The sequence below is a fragment of the Macrotis lagotis genome, chromosome 2, assembly GCF_037893015.1.
Source record: "Macrotis lagotis isolate mMagLag1 chromosome 2, bilby.v1.9.chrom.fasta, whole genome shotgun sequence".
Classification (NCBI taxonomy): domain Eukaryota; kingdom Metazoa; phylum Chordata; class Mammalia; order Peramelemorphia; family Peramelidae; genus Macrotis; species Macrotis lagotis.
The window spans coordinates 35,303,646-35,324,999 of record NC_133659.1 but is presented as its reverse complement, the minus strand read 5'-3'; the positions used below and the strand labels follow the sequence as shown (position 1 = coordinate 35,324,999).

The following is a 21,354-nucleotide window of genomic DNA, read 5'->3' as shown; positions in this document are numbered from 1 at the left end:
AGAAAGCTAGACTCTTCTCAAACCAGAGAGGGTAGTTGAGATTTATATGGCTTGTGTAGTTAATGAGCAACTACATGCTGGGTTCAGAATTTCATTTATCAGCAAAACCAGTAATTAGCAACACAGGCCACTAGGTGGTGCAGGAAATAAAGCACTGGACTTATTAGAAAGACCTAGGTTCAAATAGTTGAGTGACCTTAGGCAAATCACTTAATTGTCTCAGTTTCCTCAGTGAAATGAGGTCAATAATTTCCCCCCCAGAATTGTTGTGAAAATCATCTAATATATTTGTACTGTGCTTTACAAACCTCGAAGTACTCTATCAATGTTCTAAATATTATACTATATAAATATTATTATTGATATATTATATAAGTTATTTATGTTCCTGGAGTTTCTGAGTCAAATGAATTCAAAATTCTTGAAATCCATTGTCAGGGGGTGGCTAGGTGGCGTAGTGGATAGAGCACCAGTCCTGGAGTCAGGAGGACCTGAGCTCAAATCCAGACTCAGACACTTAATTACCTAACTGTGTGAAATTAGTGGTACTTATTCTTTCCAAAACTATACTGGCTTCAAGTGATCATCACTTCCCTTTCCAACATTCATAAGCCATTCCGTTAGTAATCTTCTGTAGAATTTTTCTAGTAATCAAAACTAAGCTTACCAAATATTTCTTTCTTTTTGAAAACTGAGACAATGCTGACTGTGTGAAACACAAACTTATAAATTCTAAGCATTGATGTACACTGTTTCTTTAAAGCAAAAACTAGATAATTAGACAAAACACTGTAACGAGTCAATTTATGGAAAAAAAATCTACCTAAACATTTCACCTACACAGTGACAATAAAGTTGCCCTCCACAGATACACATTTCTAAGAACAGCAATATATTAATTCAAATGAGTAACTTAGACAAACTTAGCAAACTATGAAGCTGCCATAAAGATGATGAAATATATGGCCAAAATGAATTAGGAAGACAAGTCTGGGTTTTAAGGCCTTTCAAGGCCTTCCACAATCAGGCCTTCATAGACTTTTTTTTAGCCTTACTCATATCATTTCTTCTTCATGTACTCTAAAACTACCTATTCATTATTCCATTGACAAATTCCTTCCATTCCAAGCTGTTCCTTTACCCATGCTGTATTATACAACTGAAATGTCCTGATTCTCTCATGACCAAAAAATACTTTTCTCCTTTCATTCTATTAATGGAAATTAATTCTATGAACCCTTCTACCCAGGTTAAATTGTTACTTCTACTAGCAAGTTTTCTCTCCTTCCTCCATATCATAAATAACCCAACTAAAAAACCTCTTTAAGGTACTTTTGTGCCAAAGTGATTTGTTCCGCCTCTTCCACTAGGCTGTTTATTAAGCAGGTTATGGTTAAGGTCCATTTCTTCACTGAATTGCAATTTTACATAAACATATATACTTCATTTTAATTACACTACATAAATACTGTGGCAAATTTTTACATTTTGAAGGTTTGTGCCAAGTCTGCACACTAGCATAATTTTCCCAACAGTATGGGATTTGCATCTCTGTGTCACAATTTTGGCAATTCTTCCAAGACTTCAAACTTTTTTCATTATCATTATTATTATTAATATATATGTTATAGTGATCTGTAATCATAGATTTTTGATATTAGTATTATAATTGTTTTGAGGAGCTACAAACCAAAGTTTTATAAGAGGTGAACCTATATTGAGAAATACTGTGTGTGTTTTGACTGCTCAACTGACTGGTCCTCTCAGTCCCTCTTCTCAGATCTCCCTTACACCTGAGACACAAAAATATTGAAATTAGACCAATTAATAACATAATGTCTTATAATGTGCTGGGGCAAACTTCATTGTTGTCTTATTTTAAGAAATTTCCACAGTCATCCCAACCTTTAGCAACCACCACTCGAATCAATTAGCAGCCATCAACATTGAGGCAAAAAAGATTATGATTTGCTGAAGACTCAGATTAGCAAATTTTTTTAGCAATAAAATTTTTTTGTACCTAAAAAAAATCAAAAGCAATAAAATTTTTTTAAACTAAGGAATGCTTATTTTTTTAGACATAAAAACTAGTGCACACTTAATAAGACTACGGTATAGTGCAAACTTAATTTTTATGTTCTAGGAAACCAAAAATATGTTTGACTTTACAACTCTTCCACATGTTCTTATTTTAGATAATATAATGCTTGTCTCTGTCTTTTCATAAATCTTAAAATATATCCAACACATGGGAGGCCTCCTATAAATTTGGTCCCCATTCTAATCCAACTCTAACCCTAACCCTGACCAACACATTTCCTTTTCTAGCCACAAATGTTCTTGATAGCATCTAGCATATAGTGAGTCCTTAACAAATATAAGTTGAAATGCTGACATTTAAAAAGCACAATAAATAGTGATCAGTTTACTCATCCAAGCTAAACTTTGTGTGTCTATAAATTTTGAATATGAAAGTTTGGCATTATAAGGCAACATAAAACAGTACCAAGTATTTTTTTTCTTTAATCATCAGCACACTTGGTAAATAATTAACAAGGGAAATAGGCAAAACGAAAACCATAAAACCTATCCTTGGGGGAAAAAAATACACTACTTGGTAATGAACATTTTCAAATTTTAAATAAGCATGTTATAGAAAGAACAATTATGAAATATTTGTAACTTATGATTTATATCTATTAATCATTCCTCAAAATATTCCTACAAGATACAAAGTTAATATTGCAATATATTTAAAGAACTCCTCAATGCCCTCAGTTGTTTCCCTCTCTGATTGGAGGGCTGGAAGGAAGACTTAAAATCTCCTCCCCCAGTCTCTCTTTATACAGGGCTCAGAATTTCCAAATTTTTCCACTTTGCCATATGCTTTCTCCAAAGAAGCTCATCACTAGCTTTGAAACTCAACCCCTCCCTAGTATCCCTCTGTTGCTTGTCCCCTTAGACTGGAGGGCTGGAAAATAGAGTCAAAGACCCTCCCAAAGCCTCAACATTTCCAGGAACTCTTCATTAACCACCAGCTGTTCTTTGGGTTCTAAACCACACAAAGCTACTCCCAGTCCAGGCTCTTTCCCCCCATGTTCTGGCTCCAGTCCCTTTCCTTTCAGCTTCCTTCTATGTGTGTTCCTCTCCATTAGAATGTAAACTCATTGAGGGCAGGGGCAGGCTTTTTAAAATTTGTATCCCTAGGTCTTAGCACACAGGAGGGATTTAATAAATGTTTACTATCACTGAACTGATAAAATTCTTTTATTGGATAGGAAGTCTCTTTTTTCACAATACTCTGCCATAGAGAATAAAATCATCCTTCAAACTCTTAGAACATTCAGAGAAGCTTAAAGATGTTAGAATGTCTCTTCTTCCTCTTTGTTAATGTAACATGGCCATTCTCAGTCACCAGAAAGACAATGAGATGATATCTATAAGTAACAATGTGTGTTTTCCAGAACTGCCAGGAACTGAAGACTGAACCAAACCACTGCAGAAGAGAAAGAGACCTTAGAGGTTAAATTCAACTTCTGCCCAAAACAAAATGAGGACCAGTATGGAGAATGGGATTAACCAACTGGTGAGCTCTGAAGGCGAAAAAAGGGAATAGCTCTATTTAGAATTCTATCTTAGCAATCTGCTTAAATTAAGTGATTTTTTTAAAAAAAAATACTGTTACATGGGAAACAAATGTTTTAAATATATAGCTCAGTATAAACATGTGGCCAATTTTAGAAAGGCAGAAATCACTCCAACTTTCCAGGATGAAAGTAAAAAATATATGATTAGATTACATGATTCAAACCCCAAAACATGTCCCAATTCCTGGTTTAATGAAATTCTAAAATACAGAGATTGCGGGCTAAGAAGCTACTGAAAAAACAAAGTATAAGATAAGCAAGCTGAAGTCCTGAACACTTTGCTAAATGCTTACTTGGTATCCAGAATGGGACATCTGGCTGGTTTTTTTTCTTCAAGGATTAATTTTTCTATTTATTTTTTAGAATGCCATGGAATTTCCAACATCCTCATACTCAAAAATATAAAATGAACCATCTGATTGGTAATGTTTCTGAACTAGCTTCTGGTTCTCGAGTGGTACTGTGACATAATGGTAGAGGTCATGTTCATATTCAGTCATGTGTGACCTTTTTTGACCCCACTTAGGGTTTTCTTGGCAGAGATACTGGAGTGGTCTGCTATTTTCTTCTCCTTCATTTTACAAATGAGGACATTGAGGCAAGTGGGGTGAAGGGGTTTGTCTAGGGTCATACAAATACTAAGTGTCTGAGGCCAAATCTGAACTCAGAAAGCGAAGTCTTCCCGCCTCCCAATCCCATGCTATAGCACCCCTAGCCACCCTGGAGCATGTCATCCTTGGGAATCAAGAAAGTCTTGGTTCAAATAATAACAGCTAGCATTTATGTAGAACTTGATGTCTGCAAAGCACTTTACAAATATGATGTCATTTTATCCTAACAGCCCTGGAGATCGGTACTATTATTATAACCATTTTACAGGAGGTAAAGTAACAGGTCCAGGGTCATACAGCCAGTTTTCCCGCCTCTACCCCGCCCCAACTGCCCAAATCCTTAGGGATACTTAGGGATAGGTGACACTGGGCCCTTCCCTCACCAAGGCAAGCACAAAGGAGATAACCTAGGTGAAGCATTTAAAGGCCACTATAAACATTGCCTGTTATCAGAGGAGAATTTAAAAAAAGCACACTTCACATGACAGATGCATCACTCAAACTCTCTCCAATGAATGTTCTGGAGTAATTTATAAACAAAAGTAGACATGGTGAATGAATACAATCACACTCCCATTCTAGACAGAAAAGTTTTTCTTAGCTAGTCTTATTTTGAAAATTAAAATATATATCATTTTTTTCTGGGAAGTTAAGATAGTTTTTAGAGGAAAAGTGAATAGAATATTTGTCATACTAAATTGAAGAAAAGGTATCTGAATTAAGAATATTTACTAATACAATTATATTTCAATGAACTACCTACAAATTAAGGGGATATATATACATATATATCTGTATATGTAACATTAAAAGTGCAGGCAAATATAAAAATGACTTTTCTAATTAAAAAAAGTTAAGGGAAAAAGCCTGGCTTCTTTTCCAGGCAACACAACTATAAACAGAACAGATCAGTCTATATTGCTACCCAAATGAAAACAAAGTGTGGTTCTGCTTTTCTCAGTTCCTTCATGACTCAGCCCCAAGCCCAGTGTCTGAAGGAGATCTCTTCTAGTGCCATATCTTAAGAGACTGTAGTCCTCTATGCTGTAGAAATTTTGTATGCATCTAGTTTTTTACATATTGGCTTTTGCCTTTCTTTTTTATCTTCAGCTTTTGGGAGAGTGACTGTTTCACAGGAAGCTGGAACAAGTAATGCTGGCTGACTAATTGTCTGACTCTATTTTTAAAAACAAAACAATTTGACGCATTTCCTACTTCAAACTAAATGACTATGTCCTAAAGCAACTTGGCTAAGGAATTATAGACTATGTAAGAGCTATAAAATAATTGCAATACTCATTTCTTAAATTTATTAATGGAGTAAATGAAATGATAAACATAACTTCATTAAGGAAAGAGGTTACAAATCAAAGTAATCCATATGTGACTTCATCAAGCAATTGCCTCTAGACAAATCTAAAATACATGGTTATTTAAGAATTTCCAAAGATATTGATAATGACTTCCTTTCATGGCTTGTTTATCACTTTATTGTTTAATCATCCCAATAATTTATGAATTATTCCTTACATTTAACAGATGCCTCTAAATAAAACAGAATATTTTGTTCCTAATTTGGTGCTTGTAAATATAAAGTCACCTTCATAATTGCAGCATAGCTACAGAGGAAGCATAACTATCCTCTAACATCTTTTGCTCAGAATAGTTATGCCACTTCTTAATCTTTGCTTAGACACCTCAGAATCTTGAGTTAGAATCCACCCATGTTGGAATTCTGGCCATGAGAAAAACCCCCGGCAAGAACAAGCTTCCTCTTGTGGGAGCAGCAATCCAGATTCCTGGCACTTCCATTCCCTGGTCCCAGAACTACCTTCTGAAGCTCAGATGCGTAAGACCCATCTTCAGACACGTAAAGAGCCCTCAGTAGCCTTAAAACAAGCCTTTACTCACAGATCTCATCAATCCTTTGATCTTTGCTCAACAACCTCTAGGGTTTCAGCATTTGAAAAATGAGGAAGAATGAAATCTGAACACAACATTCTAATCAAATTTTAATCAATCCTAAATTCAGTTTAGTGTACTAATTTGGTTAATATATTTTTACATTATTATTTTTTGCAATAATTTGCATTAACACATGTAAGTCACTGCTGACTTTTTTTCTTAGCTACAGATTATACACTTTCTGCCATTCCTGTGGCTCTTCAAAACTTTTTTCCACAAATATAATAAGGTGGAAAAACAATAAAATCCTGTGATTTCAGTTGCCTGTGAGCAGTCTTCACTATCAAAGGCCAACAATTTAGGTAATTCTCAACAGAGAAACATTTTTCATTACTTTTCAGTCCACCCTTAAAACATCAACTCTCCCTACTGCTTTAGCTTTTCTAGGACACAACTCACTCTCTCTCTCTCTCTCTCTCTCTCTGTTCTACTATCAGACCTTTCCTTCTTAGTCTCCTCTGCTGAAACCTTCTTTAGTCTCACCTTCTAACCACAGTGTTGCCTCTGAATTCTGTCCTGGACCTCCTTCTCTTTTCCCCTTTATTCTACTTCATTTAGTGAACTCAGTATCAGCTCTTATGAATTTAACTATCATCTCTATTGCCAATGATGCTCAACCTTTCCTGCTCCAACCTCTCTTTGGAACTCCAATCTTGTATCTCCAACTGCCTTTCAGAGATCTCCAAGTAGGTGACCAGTAGATACCTTAAAATCAACAGGTCCAAAACAGAATTCATTATTTTCTCTCCTAATCCCCTCCCCCAAATCATACCTTCCCTGTCCCTACAGAGTCCCTCAGGCTCACAACTTCCTCCCTATCTCTTAACCCCTCCATTCTCCCTTCTGGCTCCGAACTGAGCTAAACTTGCTTCTTCCTGCCTCTTTTTAATCCTTATCTGCTACAGGCTGGGGCTAATCCTTTCTGGATACCCCTTTATCTCCAGCACCTTAGCCTTCATTAGTGACATGCCAGGGGTAGGAGGAATGCAGTTGAAGGACCAGAAATTGAAGGCCCTCCATGCTGGGAGCCAGATGAGGTCAGCTCCACTGAGCTTGTAAATGGATGAGCTAGATTCAGGGACCTCTGCTCCAAGAGTCACTGGAGGGGCTGCTTTTTGAAACTCAGACCTCTTTCTAAGGTTAAAGATGTCTCAGCAGAAATCACTGATTTTGGGCTGAGAAGGTCTCTCAGAAACCTATCACTGAAGCAGATAAGGAAACTGAGGAGTCACAGGAAGATTTGGTCATGGGGTGGAGAGAGGGGATTTGAACGCAAAACTTTCTTAGGATCTGTATGGGTTTGGCATGGTTATCAGGCAGCTTGCTTGAACTTGGAATGTGAAAACAATGCCAAGGTAACTAGTCCAAATACCTTGCAGAATTAAATGACACACATCAAAACAAACATCTTGATGACCAAGGTAAGACCCCACTAGGCAGAGTGTACTTGTATTCCCTGAGGAGCTGGTAGAACAGAAAAGGACCCCAAGGAAGCCACTATCTAAAGGCCCACCACCAGAAACACCTACTCCAGCCCCTGCAGAGCTTGGCCCGAGTGACCCAAGGCCTTTTGGCATGGAGAACAACTACGATGCGAAGAGCACAGAGATCGTGAACACTGAAATGAAAACACAGTGAATGAGAAAGTTGAGACAAGTGCTCCCAGGCACCTTACCCATTGCTGCTGCTCCTGGAGCTCCCTGATGGCATTCTCAGCTTGCTCCAGTTTAGTACTGGCCTCATCACTCTGCTGTTTGATGGTGGCCAACTCCCGTTTTATGAGGTAGTTTTCCTCAGCCTCCTGGGCTCTTGTCACTTGTCCCTTAGGACATAATTTTTTTTTTTGTAAAGCAATTGAGGACAGATGCAAGAAAGACTGCCTTTGTGAGGTTTAGCTATTTACTTTGCCATATTAAATAACCTCAGAACACAGCACAGTTTTAGATAATCAGTAATATCAGTTCAGTGCTGCCTGAGCAATTTTGAGGGGGGGGACTAAATGTGAAATTAAACTGACAGTCAATTGTTCTTGCAAAATTCAATTCATGCAATATTATTCAGCTGTACATGCATCAATTAAACATTTCCAGTGTAAGAAGTGAATTTCACAGGATCCAAGGATTACAATTTATTCTACTTAAAATAGGATTTCAAATAAGGTTAAATCTACAACGTGCAAATGCCAGTACTGAAACCTAAAAATAAATCAGGATGATACTAACAAGAATTGTCTATGCCCATATAATCTAAGAATTAAAATAGTTCCTTGTAAATGCATGGAAATGTGCATGCATTAAAACAGGATTTCTAAGTCTGGGGCTTAGATGATGATGATGATTATTATTTTTGCAGGGGAGGGAGGAAAGTTGGAGAAAATGCTCAAGAACTATACCTGTATCAATCTATCTGCCAAGGAAGCACTTTCCTATAAAAGGAAAAATTCAGAGGAATATAAGGGAGAGAAATAAAAACAAAAGTGATAAAGTGATAAAACAGAATAGACAGATACAAACCATGCTCAAATTCCACCTACTTTTCATAAAGAACTTTAGAGAATATATTCTCTATTGAATTTATATTGATTTTTAAGCTATCAGCTTTTTCTTATTCTGCTATAAATATGTCAAAACTATGGAATATGGAAAGTAAACTGCTTCTGACAGATTAACATTAATCTTCAATTGCCTGGTGCAGAGAAAAAAACCTTTGAAAAATGACCATTTTTGAAGCCTCCCATTGTAACCCTCTTATGGCCTGGCTTCCTAACCTTTGCATGGCCGGGTCAATGAATGGAAAGGAGGCAGAATTTGAGCACACAACTGAATTTGCAAAGTGCAATGGTGCTTATGAGATAGCAGCTTCCAAAGAGGCAAAGCAAGGAAGGCTTCCATAACGGAATGTTCAGAATGAAAGTGAAGTAATTCACCACAAAAAGCAAATAAAGTAAATATGTTATTAGACTTTGGTACTTTATTGAAATCTAGATTTAAAGTAGAATAGATGATTCAGCTGTTGCAAAACTAATTCTTATAACTTCTCAATGACAAGGTTCCTTATACAAAGAAGAAAGAAAACATTTAATTTTATGGAATTCTAATTTCAAATCCATCATTCCTGAAAGCAACTAAAATACTCTATAGTTTCACTGAAGTTAAAACACATCTTCCATGAAAATGCCTGGTTCTAAACCAATATCTATATCTATGTGGTGAATTGTTAAATTTATGAACAAGGGTCACCTTTGGCTTCAATGTTTTTAAATACTCAGGCACTTTGTATACTATACAAAAACAGAACATTTAATGAAAGAATAGAATATAATTAAAGATATAAAACCACAATTTTTTAAAACTAAATTTAAAAAATGGAATCATCTTCAGCTATTGAAGTCACTCAATATCTATAATCATTCAGATAGTTTTTTATAAAAATAGCATTTTTACAAAAATTACATACCTCAGTCACACCATCAAGACACTAAAATTTTAATAATTCTATAAAGTAAAATAATTCTTCTGCTGTTATCTATCAAATAATTGAAACACATTTGTTTTAAGATATTATCTTGGCTCATATACATTATTTCATAATAGTAGTAAAAAAGTGTTATAAAAATGCCAACAATAAAAATTACATATATTTCATTAATTATTTGAGAGTTAGCTTATAAATGATTACAACACATTTATAATATTTACAAACTGGCAACACCTGAAAAGTGCTATTTACTAGTTTCTGCTTTTATAATAAAGACTTTTAAAGACAAATTAAATTTGGGCATTTTTTCATTTTCCATTTTAATATAAAAAAATCAGAGAAAATTGGAAGATCAAAGTCCCTGGATAAGTAATTTTCCCTAATTTCAATTTCTTCATTTGTAAAGTGGGTTGTTGTGAAGATATACTATGAAATGAAAAATTATATAAATGTGAATTAGAAATTATGATAACCAGCTTACTTTGGGATCAAAAGAATAAAGGAAAGCTATCCACACACATAAAATCCATTATCATATCAAAACCAGAATATATAGTTGGAAAGGTGAAAATTAAGTTAAACTAGGGTACCTGTCAAAATGTGCATGTTGGGTCCAAAGTAAACTGTTTAATGTAAAGTAAGCATAATGCTATGATGACAGAGGGAAAGGGTCAGAGGTGAGATTTTAGGTTTTTCCAAGATCTTAAAATGAAAATCTCATAAAAATAATGAAATCAAATATAACAGGCAATAAAATGTCCATCTATGACCAATAACTTCCTCTACCCCAAAAGGCCAGTGCTAGGCTCTGTAAATCTATTGAAAAACATACTGGCAATGTTAAAATAAAAAGGAACTTTTGTTGACTTGACCAGAGAGAACCTATTTCTCTTTTCATAGGTTAAATGACCAGGAATACATTTATAAAGCAACATTTACATTGTAAACAGGTTCAGTTTTAACTTTAAAACTGAAAGCATACAAGATATTTAGTTTTTATTAATGCCAAGTTATTTAAACAGGCAAGAAGCTAAGCAGCTAAGCAGCAAAAATTGCAATTTAGTGAACAGATATGTTACGTTTTCCATGCAATATTCATTCAACATAATACATCCCAAAAGGTTAATGTATAATTGTTACAAAGATCCAATTAAACAATAATATACTTACTTTTTCTAATGTTTCAATTCGCTGTTTTAAAAGTCTATTTTCTGTGCGTAATCTCTGTAATAAATAAAAGTAATATTTTCAAGTATTTTCAAAATAGAGAAAACATTCTCCAAATCCAGATCCTTATGAGACATATAAATCAATTCAGTTCAACACACATAATAAATTAGATACATAAGCAAAGAAATAAATTTTAACATATTTTCCAGCAACAATCTTTCTGGAGCATCTGCTAAAAAAAAAAAATCACAAAAAATACTACATATATTTCTTCTATGGAAGTAAACGTTTACTGAGAACACCTGAATATCTACCAAGCACAGAAATTAATAATGAAAACCCCCAACAAAACTTCTTTTCTCACCTATCAACACTTTGCAACATTCATACTGTCAGTCACTGTATACAGTGACTGTATTAAGTGAAGGACTTAGCATTACAGGAATGGCCAGGGTTCACAGCTAGAAAGTATCAAAGGCCAAATTTGGCTGCTTTCTGATCTTGTGTCCAGCAGGTGCCACATAATTCAATGCCATGGGATCAATTTCAGAGCATACAGTAAGCATCATCTGTGGATCAGGGACAGCATGTGATTCTTAGACCATTCCAAGGAAATGACTTCCTCTCAAAGAAGACAAAATGGACATAAATAGCTGTATACAAAATAAATCAAATAATGGTGGAAAAGAGAAGGCCCACACAGTTTCAGTGGGGCAGAACCGGGAAAGGAGGCGAGGAAAGCCTGTGGAGTGTGCAGCTCTTGATCTGAGTGGGGGGGGGGGTAGGGGGGAATGTAAGGAAAAAAAGATCTCCTTGCCTCACTGGTCCCTGGGCCAAAGGCCCAGAAAACAAAAATGGAGCATGGTATGACAAGCAGATCAGAGGTGAAAGCATATAAGGCGGCTGAAAAAAGTAGGAGGTAGAGGACCTTAAATGCAAAAGAATGTAGTATTTGGGCCTGAAGGTCAAAAGGAGTCATAAGAATCACTGAGCAAGGGGATGATGTGGGCAGACCTGTGGCAGTCACAGTGAGGATGGACTAGAGAGGGTTAAGAAGGAAGCAGAAAAGTCAAGTAGAAGGCTCTGCAAATAGTCCATGAAAGAGGTGATGATAAGTTGAAACTAGGGTGACAGCTATTTAAGCAGAGAGAAAGAAGTATTGTTGAGGGAGAATCCACAAGATTTTTGACTTCTAGTCAAGATGGTTGTCTGAATAGGGGTAACTCCTTATCATTCATATTTATTTCTATTGTAGTAAAAGGCCAAAAGTTCTACTAGCTAGAAAAATGATGGAGATAACCATTGATGGCAAGTTACATTTATATCCCTTCTTTCACTGCACAAAAGTCATCCATAAGCCCATGGACAATAGGGACCATCAGCAAAGTAAGCAAAGGTTTGAAAACAGACAAAAGAGTCTGGTGCCACCAGAGATCACCCAAAGATTCTTGTAGTCTAGGGAAAACCCTGTCTTTATCAGGAGGCAAGAGAGGTGGGCCCCTAAGAAAATTCCAGGGTGGTCTGAAATCCCTAGATTGCTAGAGGCCCCAAGAATGACGGTCTAAGAGATCTGAGATTCTTGGCACTGTTCTGAGAAGACCCAGCAATTCAAACTTCAAAGATCAGGGAAGGGGGAGGGCAGTATCTGGAGATCCAACTCTGGAAAGGAGAGGCCTATGCAGGAATTCAGGGCAAAACAGCACAGGGAGAACCAACCCAACCAAGGAGCAGGAGCAAACAGAAACTGGACTTGGCACAAATCCCAAATAAGAAACTGAGTAGAGAAATTAAAATTAGTAAGCCAAGGACCAGGACCAGTACTAAAAATTATTGCAGATTGAGAGATACTAAAAGATCCAGCCTGGAAGGAGAATAATTCTGTAATAATTCAAGCAGAAACTCAAAGAAAAAAAAAAGGATTTTTAATAAAACCACATGAATACCTAATGAAACAAGGGATAAAACATGAAACAAAATCTGGAGGAAAGCACTAGAAGAAAGAAGTTTCATGCATTTCTTATGAAAAAGACTAGAGATGGGGCAGCTAGGTGGCGCAGTGGGTAGAGCACCACCAGCCTTGGAGTCAGGAGTACCTGGGTTCAAATCCGACCTCAGACACTTCATAATGACCTAGCTGTCTGGCCTTGGGCAAGCCACTTAATCCCATTGCCTTGCAAAATCTAAAAAAGACTAGAGCTGTGGGAACTTTGAAATATAAACACAAGAGTCAAGAGAAACCCAGAAAAGGCAATTTATTTGAGCAGCTGAAAGGGTCTGCATGATGATAAAATGTTATTAGTATTCTAACAGAGAAGAAAGGGTAAAAGGAATATTCTGGGGGTGGAAAAGAGGAAAAGGAGTGTGGAATGTATTTTTCATAATTGGGGTGCATGAGAAGAGCACACTAAGATGGAGGAAAAAGAGGAGTGAGCACCAAACTATATTTTTATATGAAAGAGACAAAGGAGGGATGAACATGCACAAAGTTTAGTATAGAAAAATTGGGAAATAAGCTGGGATGGGGGGGTAGGATTTAAGAAAAAGGACAACAGAAAGGAACAGTTCCAGGTAAAAACAAATTTCCTCAATACTGAAGGGATATTACAAAAGGAAAAAATGAAAAGCAAATTAGAATCTGGGGGTGGGGAACTGAGGAACAAATGAGGAATGGTTGAATAAACACTGAGATATGAATGTAAAGGAATATTACATCATAAGAAATGAAGAAAGGGACAATTTCAGAGGGTCCAGGGTAGCATAAAGAGAGTAGAATGAAAGGTACAGAAATAGAAGAATCATTTATACTAGGATAATAACATTTAAAAAAAAATGTTTTTAAAGGCTTAACTCTTATCAATGAAATGACCAAATAAATATTAAAAAATTCTTGAAGAAGGAAATTTCCCAACTCCTGACAGAGAAATAATAGACTCAAGCTGCAGAAAGAAATATACTTTTTGGATATGGCTATTACAAAATGTATTCATTTTTCTTAACTATATTTTTGTTAGAAAGTTTTTTTTTTGAGCAGGAGGAAGTTAGAACCAATAATGAAAAAAGGGAGGGCACTGAAACACCATTTAAAATGCACAGAGAACAGAAGAAAATTTAGAAAGTTGCACAAACAGGACAATTCTCAAATGTATGAAATTTATTGTTTTTTAAAAAGCATTCAGAATGAAAAGGAAATACATAGTTTTATAAGATAATCTTTTTACTGTATTGTGCTAATTTTGAAATTATTCCTTTTCAGTGTGTAAGTTTAGAATAAAAAACGTTTTAAAAAAGAATTAGCAAGACTTGACAACTGGATATATGGAGCAAAAGAGAAAGATGAAATGAAAATAACCAGTAGATAGTGAGCCAAGGTGACTGCAGGAATGATGGTGACCTTGAAAGAAATATCAGCATTCATTAAACACATGCTCAATACTAGAGATGTAAAAAAATAAATGGCATTAATACTGTCCCTGCCACACTTCAACAGAAGAGATCCTATGCAAAATACCATGGGCATGTGGCAGCTAGTCCATGAAGGTAGGAGATAACCTCAGAAAGAATGCCTGAATAGCAGAAGGTTGTGAAAGGCCTTCTGCAGAAAGCAAAGGAGCCAAAAGTAGAGCATTTCAGTCATGGGGGATGGCCAGCATGAAGACATGAAATTGTAATATGGACTGCCATGTAGGGTCAGGTAGGAGAATCACAAGGTACGTGAAGAAGAATAAAGTATAAGAAGATTACTTTAAAAAAGATATAAAGAAGAAACCCCGAGGTTACTTTCTTTTCAGCTCCATTTTTTTGCTCTGGATAAGTCATAAATGAGCTCATCTTTGAAAAACTGTTATGGGTGAAAAGTAGGAAAAAGACATTTCATGACCCACCCTCCTTCCTTAGAATCATGGAGAGGCAGTTCTAAGGGACATGTGGGTATCTAGTGGAAAACTGAATGACTTTCTCCAAAGCTCCAGGAAGAAGAGTTGCTTTGAGGAGGGGAATAAAAGACAGTAGTAAGGTCAAATTTTTGTTTGCAGGGTGATTAACTTGTTATAGAATAGTATGTTTCAAAAGGTCAAGAATATCTGGGGAATTCATGAAGAAAAAAAAATGAAAAGGAAGGTGGCTTGGCTATACCAGATGTAAAATTAAATTATAAAGAGGCAGTCATTAAAAGTGTCTGGTAACAGTTAAGAAACAGAGAAGTAGATCACTGGAATAATTAAGGTACAAAAGAAACAGTAGTAAATAACTGTAGGATTCTATTGTTTGATTAACCCAAAGACCACAAGCTTCTCAGATAAGAACTCACTCTTTAACAAAAAGTGCTGGGAAAACTGGAAGACAGTATGACAGAAATTAGGCAAAGATCTACATCTCATACCCTATACCAAGATAAGGTCAAAATACGGGTACAGGATTTATACATAAAAGGTTATGTCATAAGCTAGTTAGGAGAATAAGGAGTACTTTATCTGTCAGATCTATGGAAAAGAGAGGAATTTATAACCAAAAAAAAGAAAGAAAACATTATAAAATGCAAAATAGATAATTTTGATTACATTAAATTAAAAAGTTTTTGACAAATAAAACCAAAGCAACCAAGTTCTAAGAGGATTTAAGTTGGAAAACAAATTTTTCAGCTAGTATTTCTGATAAAAGGACTCATTTCTATAATATATAGAGGACTGAATCAAATTTATAAGAATACAAGTCAATCTCCAATTGATAAATGATTTCCAAAGGATATGAGTAGAAAATTCTCAGATAATGAAATTAAACCTATTTAGCCATGTGAAAAAAAAATGCTCTAAATCATACTGATTAGAGAAATGCCAACTAAAACAATTCTGAGATATCATCTCACACCTATCAGATTGATCAATAAGACAAAAAGGAAATTAATCAATGTTGAAAACAAAGTGGGAAAACTAGGACAATAAGGCATTATTGGTAGAGTTGTGAACTGTTCCAAGCATTCTGGGGAGCAATTTGGAACTATGTCCAAAGGGCATTAAAACTATGCACACCTTTTGATTCATAGCCTAATACCACTATTAGGTCCACATCCCAAAGACATCATTAAAAAGGGTAAAATATCCACACATATAAAAATATTTATACCAGCTTTTTTATGTAGTGGCAAAGAATTGGAAATTGAGGGGATGTCCATCAATTGGAGAAAGGCTGAACAAATTGTGGTACTGAACATAATGAAATACTATTGCTCTATAAGAAATGATAGCAATGGATTTCAGAAAAGCCTAGACCAACTTGCATGAACTGATGCCGAGTAAGACAACCAGAAAAGACTTCAATAGTCTGCAATAGAATTTGTTATTTGTGTAGCAAGAAGCGATTTTAATAAAAATTGTGTTTATTTTATTTGGCTAGGTAGAAAGTGAATGAAAAGAATTTAAGAATTTATTTTGTGAAAGGAAGGAAGGCACTGTACCTAGATTGAGATGCAAAATACCTCAGAATGTTACTAAGGGTAAATGACATCTTTGCAATAAAGTATAATTATAGTAAATATTATTATATATGACAATATAAAAACAATCTTACAATTTCATAGTGCTTAAAGGTTTGCAAAACATTTTGATATAATATACTCTTTGATCCTACCCCCAATTTACAAATGAGGAAAATAGGCTTCAAGAAGTTAAGTGGTTTGCCATGGTTGTAGCTAGTATTATCTGAAATAGGATTAAAGCTCATGTGCTTCTGATTGGTTCAACTTCAGTCTTGCACTTAATGTGCCAAACTTCCATTTGAGATAGAATGTGACAAAATCAAAGAAAATATATTTCCTAAGTTTTCCTACAAAATGTGAAAAGGGAGAAGGCTCAGGGAAGACTTCAGTGAAGAAGTCTACCACTTGAGCTGGCCCATGAAGAATATATATATATAAACCTTTTGAGCTCCTTCAATTCTGCCTTTCTCATAGAGTGCAGCACCATCACAGATGAGGGCACACCATACTCGGCAGTCCTATACCAGGGTCTCCCAAATTGTGCAGCCAATTCTAAAGTTGTTCAATGAGACCTTCAGGCTGTCTTGGTATTGTTTCTTCTGTGAGCGCTGCCCTTATGTGAGTTCTCCACAAAATAGTTTTTTTGGCAAGCGTACATCTGACATTTTAACATGTCCTGCCCATCATAGTTGCAATCTCTATAGTAATGTTGGAATGCTAGGTAGTTTAGCTCGAGAAAGGACCTCAGTGTCTGGTTTCTTCTCCTGCCAGGAGATCTTCAGAATCTTCCTAAGACAATTTAAATGGAAGCCGTTCAGTTTCCTGACATGGTGCTGTTAGACTGCCCAGGTTTTACAGGCATATAGCAATGAGGTCAGCACAATGGCCCTTTAGACTTTCAGTTTGGTGTCAGTCTCTTCTCTCCCACTTTCTTTCGGAGCCTCCCAAATACTGAGCTAGCTCTGGCAATGCATGTATCAACCCCATTCTTAATGTGCAACTCCTTGAAAAGGACATTGCCAAGGTAAGTGAACTTATCCACAATACTTAAAGCTTCTCCATTTGCTGTTATCAATGGTTCCACATATGGATCGTGTGGAGCTGGCTGACAAAGCACCTGTGTTTTCTTGGTGTTAATTGTTAGACCAAAATGAGCACAAGCAGCAGAGAATCAATCCATACTTTGCTGCATCTCAACTTCAGAGGCTGCACCATCATCTGCACCTTGGTCTTGGCTTGTAGCCTTTTCAAGTTGAAGAATTTGCCATCAGTACAGTAGCTGACCTTGAGGCTGAGTTCATCCTCAGATAACGTGGCTGAAAACATCATGCCAAAAACATGGGAGCAAGGACACATCCTTGTTTTACTTTATTAGTAACTGGGAAATCTCAAGAGCCTCAACCACTTATCTAGAACCCAGGTAAGAATGCCTTCATGGGATTGACATACAATACTGATGAATTTCTCTGGGCAACCAAATTTTGACATAATTTTCCATAAACTCTCATCACTGACAGTATCAAAGACCTTGGTCAGATCTACCTTTATTCTGTTGCTGGCATTTTTCCTGGAGTGGTCAGGCAGCAAACACCATATCAACTGTTTCTCCACCCTTTCTGAAGCTACATTGATTCTCAGGAAGGTGACCAACTTCCAGGTGAAGGATTAACCTACTGAGAAGGACTTTGGCAAGAATCTTGCTAGCAGTGACTAAAAGAGAAATATTCCTGTGATTGTCACAGGATAATCTATTCCATTTACCTTTCTAGAGATGGACAATGGAGGCATCTTTGAATTCTTGGGGGAATAACCTCTTCATGCCATATAAGCGGGAAAATTTTAGTCAGGTTTTGAATGAGCAATGAACCTCCTACCTTGTAGAACTCAGCTGGAATAGAATCAGCACCAGGTGCTTTGCCACTTAAAGGAGACTAATGTCATTTAAAGCCTCTTCAGCTGAAACTTGTTCTAGGGACTAATTGACTTCAACTTGAGGTAAATAGTCAGTGACTTCTGCATTGATTGATGGTCTGAACACTATGGAAGTGTTTAGCCATTTCTCTAGGATCATGTCCCTATCATTAATCAACATGGATCCATCAGTACTAAGTAGTTGAGATGCACTATATGTCTTTGGCCCATAAATAGCCTTCAGGGCATCATAGAAGCATTATTTATTAACTAATTCTCCCATCTCTCCACCCTCCTTTTTTTTATACATCTCTTGAGTCTTGTATTTGACGATCAAATTTTCTGTTCATGCCTGGTCTTTTTTTATCAGATAATTTTGAAAGTCCTCTGTTTAATTTAAATTCCATCTTTTCCCCTGAAAGGTTATGCTGAATTTTGAAGGGTAGTTGATTCTTGGTTATAATCCAAGGTCCTCTGCCCTTCAGAATATCATCTTCCAGGCTTTCCAATCCTTAAATGTTGAAGCTGATAAGTCCTGCATAATCCTAAGACTCCTAGCTATTTAAATTGCTTCTTTTTGGCTGCTTGCAATCTTTATCTGAGAATTCTAAATTTGGTTTCAATATTCCTTGAAATTTTTATTTTGGAATCTCTTTCTGAGAGTGATTGATAGATTCTTTCAAGTACTATTTTATCTTCTTGTTTTAGGATATTAGGGCAGTTTTCCATGAAAATTTCCTGCATGATATTGTCTAGGCTCTTTTTCTGATCATGGATTTCAAGTAGACTAATAATTTATAAATTATCTCTCTTGGATCTATTTTCCAGGTCAACTGTTTTTTTTCCTAAGAGGTACTTTACATTTTCTTCTGTTTTTTCAGTCTCTTGGTTTTGTTTGATGAAATCTTGGTGAATTACAGAGTCATTCATTTCTATATGACTGAATTCTAGTTTTCTTCAGTTAGCTTTTTTGTTTCCTTTTACAGCTGGTTAATTTTATTTTCCAGCTGGTCAATTTTACATTTAAAATTATTGCTTCTTCAGTTATTTTTTTATAATTTTTCTACGATTCTCATTTCTTTTCTCCATTTTTCTTCTTTGATTTTTAAAATCCTCTTTGAACTCTTTCAAGAGGTCTTTTTGAAATTGAGATCAATTTATCAACCCCGTAGAGACTTCTCATGTAGGCATTTTGTCACCACTTTTTTTTTCTGAGATGGGGTATTTTATGGCCCCTTCAGAACAGCAGCTGTCAACAGCTAGTGCTTTTTTCAGTTTTTTGGTCATTTTGTCAGTTCTGTTCCTGTGGTATAGGGACTGTATACAGTCCTGAGCTATTTTTTGCTGCAGACCAGGGATCTGGTCCCTGGCTTTCAGATGTTTCCAGTGCTCTATCTATTGCACCACCAAGCTGCCCCTATCACCTTCATGCAGATGATTTCCAGATCTATTTATCCAGTTCCAACCTCCCTCCTGAACTCTAGTCTCATATTTCCAAATGCCTGCTGAACATCTCAAACTGAATGTCCCACAAGCTTCTCAAATTCATGATGTCTAAAACAAAACTTATTATTTTTTCCAAACTTTCCTATTGCTGTCAAGGGTACCAACACCCACCCAGTTCCCTTGTGTCTTCATTCACTCCTCTCACTAATTTCATATATCCAAACTGTTGCCAGGTCTTCTCATTTCTTCTTTCATCTCAAACATAATAAATGGTTCATCTCACTTCAAAATGGAAAAACCTTTACATGCTTATTATAAGCCAACTGCTGGAGATACAAGTAGAGGAAGCCAGATGGCTCCTGCTCTCAGGCAGTATACAATCTAACTTGGGGGACAGCACAAAAAAAAGGTGAGATAAGATGGCAAGGCCTGGAAAGCCTCAGCATGACTGTGGTGCACTGATAAGGTCAAGGTTCCATAAGTTAGATATGTGGGGAAGTCAGAAGTTATCTTATTTCTAATATCTGCTTCATGCTTTTATTTAATGACCATCAAAATATTACTTGATAAAATATATCCAACACTACTCATATTGTATTAGATAAAATATATCCAACACTAACCATATTGTTATTAGTTCATGACTAAAAATAGGTTTAGAAAGTCAAATGGAAAAAAAAAGTCAAATGGAAGTGAGCAGGAAGTACAATTTTTTTAAATGGGAAATTCAAAATACAGGTTATCATTCACTGACATAGCAAGGGATCCCAAAAATAAACACTGGAATTTAAAATTCTTCTTTCCCTGGAAAAACAAGTCTCCAGAGAAATGGGGGGGTAGGGAAGAATAGGAAGGGGGGAAGGAAGTAGATCTTTACTCCAAATGGAGACCCTGGAGGAATTTACTAATGGGAGAATGATAATAATACTAATTATATTTATATTATATTTATATATGTATGTATTTGTAGAAATATATATTGAACACATTACTGGTATAAGACAGTATATAGAGTATAAGAGTATAAAAGTTTCTCTTATTTTAGTAGGGCATAATTTTTTTTAATTTGATAAAGGAGAAATAGTTTTCTTAATTATAGGGTTACTATAATATGATCTTTTGGGGGGGCAAGGCAATGGGATTAAGTGACCTACCAAAGATCACACAACTAGGTAATTATTAAGTGTCTGAGGTCAGATTTGAACTAGGGTCCTCCTGACTCCCGGGCCAGTGTTCTAATCCACTGTACCACCTAGTTGCCTTAATATTATCTTTTATATGTTATTCTTATATAGGCAAATATTGATTATATATGCACATATGAATATAGACTTAAAATTTAAGTTATTTACTATGCCTTATTATTATTTATTTATTCAGGATAAAAGTTCTGTGGGTAAATTTTAATTTTAAAGCTCTATATTTTTAAAAACATTAATTAAATAAAGGAAAATTATCTGCTCTGCTCCCTTCAGAAGAGGGATGGTAGGGGCTAAGGGAAAGGTGAAGCTTGAGAAAGACTATATCATGGGCTTAGGTTAGCTTGAGCTTCCTTTGTCCTTAAATCAGTCCTGATCATTGATCTGCATGATTTCAGTTATGCTGCTAATCATAACTGATTCTTGAATGTGCTGATATGTATGTCTTCCCAAAAAAG

At 35.8% G+C, this 21,354-nt stretch overlaps 1 protein-coding gene across 10 annotated transcripts in view; it reads right to left on the bottom strand.

The window, feature by feature from the left end:
- Positions 1–21,354, bottom strand: part of EVI5 (ecotropic viral integration site 5) — a 195,548-nt gene that overhangs the window by 79,744 nt on the left and 94,450 nt on the right. For 8 of the 10 annotated variants that reach the window (XR_012475537.1, XM_074221667.1, XM_074221673.1 and 5 more), the window contains 3 exons: positions 10,871–10,924; positions 8,616–8,648; positions 7,899–8,045 (listed from right to left, as the gene is read on the bottom strand). Coding sequence is in view for 9 of the 10 variants with exons in the window: in XM_074221667.1 (XP_074077768.1) it covers positions 7,899–8,045; positions 8,616–8,648; positions 10,871–10,924 (234 nt within the window). In the remaining variant the exon portion in view is untranslated. The remainder of the gene's footprint in view (positions 1–7,898; positions 8,046–8,615; positions 8,649–10,870; positions 10,925–21,354) is intronic. The other 2 variants (XM_074221672.1, XM_074221674.1) reach the window with 1 other exon arrangement.